The following is a 1,580-nucleotide window of genomic DNA, read 5'->3' on the forward strand; positions in this document are numbered from 1 at the left end:
TAGACCCCTAGACCCTTAGACCCCTAGACCCTTAGACCCCTAGACCCTTAGACCCCTAGACCCTTAGACCCCTAGACCCTTAGACCCCTAGACCCCTAGACCCCCTTTTTTTATAGTCAGGAAATGCATTTACAATGCAAATGCAATGGCGTAGGGAGTGTGGGACTCGCCGGCCACAGAAGGTGACCAGAATACCCACTAAACCCTGACTGCCCTCTGACGCATCGGGACGGGACCACGGGCACGCTTTCCGCGGCCCCGTCTGCGCCAGCTGCCGAGGCAGCTCCCTCACGGGGGGGGGGCCGCCCTCAATGGCGGGCAATGGACTCCCCCGCATCCATTACCCGAGGGCTATCGTGGGGGGGGGGGAGGGCGGCGACATATTGCCGCCTTCTCCTCCCCACTTTCCGACGTCGGAGCGGGGGCGCCTGAGGGTCTCTCTCGCGCTCCCGCTCCGGTGCCTCCTTCTGCGAAATCACCTCTTCGCAGAAGGAGGCAACGGCGTCCCAGGACCTCTCACTTCCTAGCATGGCGCGTATAACGCCGGGAAGTGAGAGGTCGTCGCCGAACGCCGCCACCAGGGTGCGGCGCTCTTCTGACCAGGCGCAGCACACTTCCAGCGTGTGCTGCGCCGTATCCTCCGGGTCGCCGCACCCATGGCACAGTGCCGTCTCCTCCCTTCCTATCCTCCACAGGTACCGCCCGAAACAGCCGTGTCCGGACAGCACCTGTGTCAGACTGAAGGTGAGGGACCCGTGGCTCCTCCCACACCATTCCGGGAGCTGTGGGCGTATGGCCTCTATGGTTCGCACGTCATATTCGGCGTGCATTCTCCGTGGACCGTGGAGCTCCGGGCCACTCGCCCAGAGCTCCACGGTCGTCCTCCTCCTCGCCTCCTGGGCACGGGAGAGCCCCTCCGGGGCCGGTACTTCGCCCCGGGCTCTTTGTTCCGCCCGCGCCCAGTAGGCTTCAGCCAGCACTCCCGCCTCTATTTCCCAAGGCGTTGCGGCCTGCGGAGGAGGGCCCTGTTCGATGCGTTAAGGGCGTCTGCCCATATTGGTGCACCGTACAGGGCCATACTTCGGACGACCGTGGTGTACAGCAGCCTTGCATGTACACCCGGACCTCTCAGGTTAGGGAGGAGCCTCGCAAGGGCTGTGGCCGCGCCCACGAGCCGGGGGGTCAGCGCTCGGAAGTAGACCCCTAGACCCTTAGACTTTTAGACCTTTAGACCCTTAGACATGTGTATATGTAAACAGAGAAGACTTGCTATTTTTAGCAATCCATTACCTTCTATTTTATTTATTTTTTGTAAGGTAAGACATAATAATTTAAACAATACTTTCGTCCATCAATTTCTGAAATGTTATTTTTTTTTACACACTGGTCTTCTCTTTCCTTATTTTTCAAATACAGTTTATTTCCGTACTCACGGTTTTATCCTCGTCGCCAATGTATTTTGAATTCTGAATTTCTTTTGAATAAACTACTTCTGTTAAATTCATTTGACACTTTGCGGATGACAGATATTAGGTCGATAAAACCAAAGTTTGGTCTCGTGGCCTTACCGTTCGCCGCCG

General features: G+C 57.1%; 1 protein-coding gene across 1 annotated transcript; it reads right to left on the reverse strand.

Moving 5' to 3' along the window:
- Positions 1 to 344: 344 nt before the first annotated feature.
- LOC106125853 (uncharacterized) lies at positions 345 to 1,025 on the reverse strand (the record flags this gene model as incomplete). Its single annotated transcript, XM_013323263.1, has 1 exon — positions 345 to 1,025. A coding segment is annotated over one exon (681 nt), but the record flags the coding sequence as incomplete, so codon positions are not given.
- Positions 1,026 to 1,580: the final 555 nt, after the last annotated feature.

The sequence above is a fragment of the Papilio xuthus genome, unplaced genomic scaffold (genome assembly GCF_000836235.2).
Source record: "Papilio xuthus unplaced genomic scaffold, Pxut_1.1 DF825782.1, whole genome shotgun sequence".
NCBI classification, from domain to species: domain Eukaryota; kingdom Metazoa; phylum Arthropoda; class Insecta; order Lepidoptera; family Papilionidae; genus Papilio; species Papilio xuthus.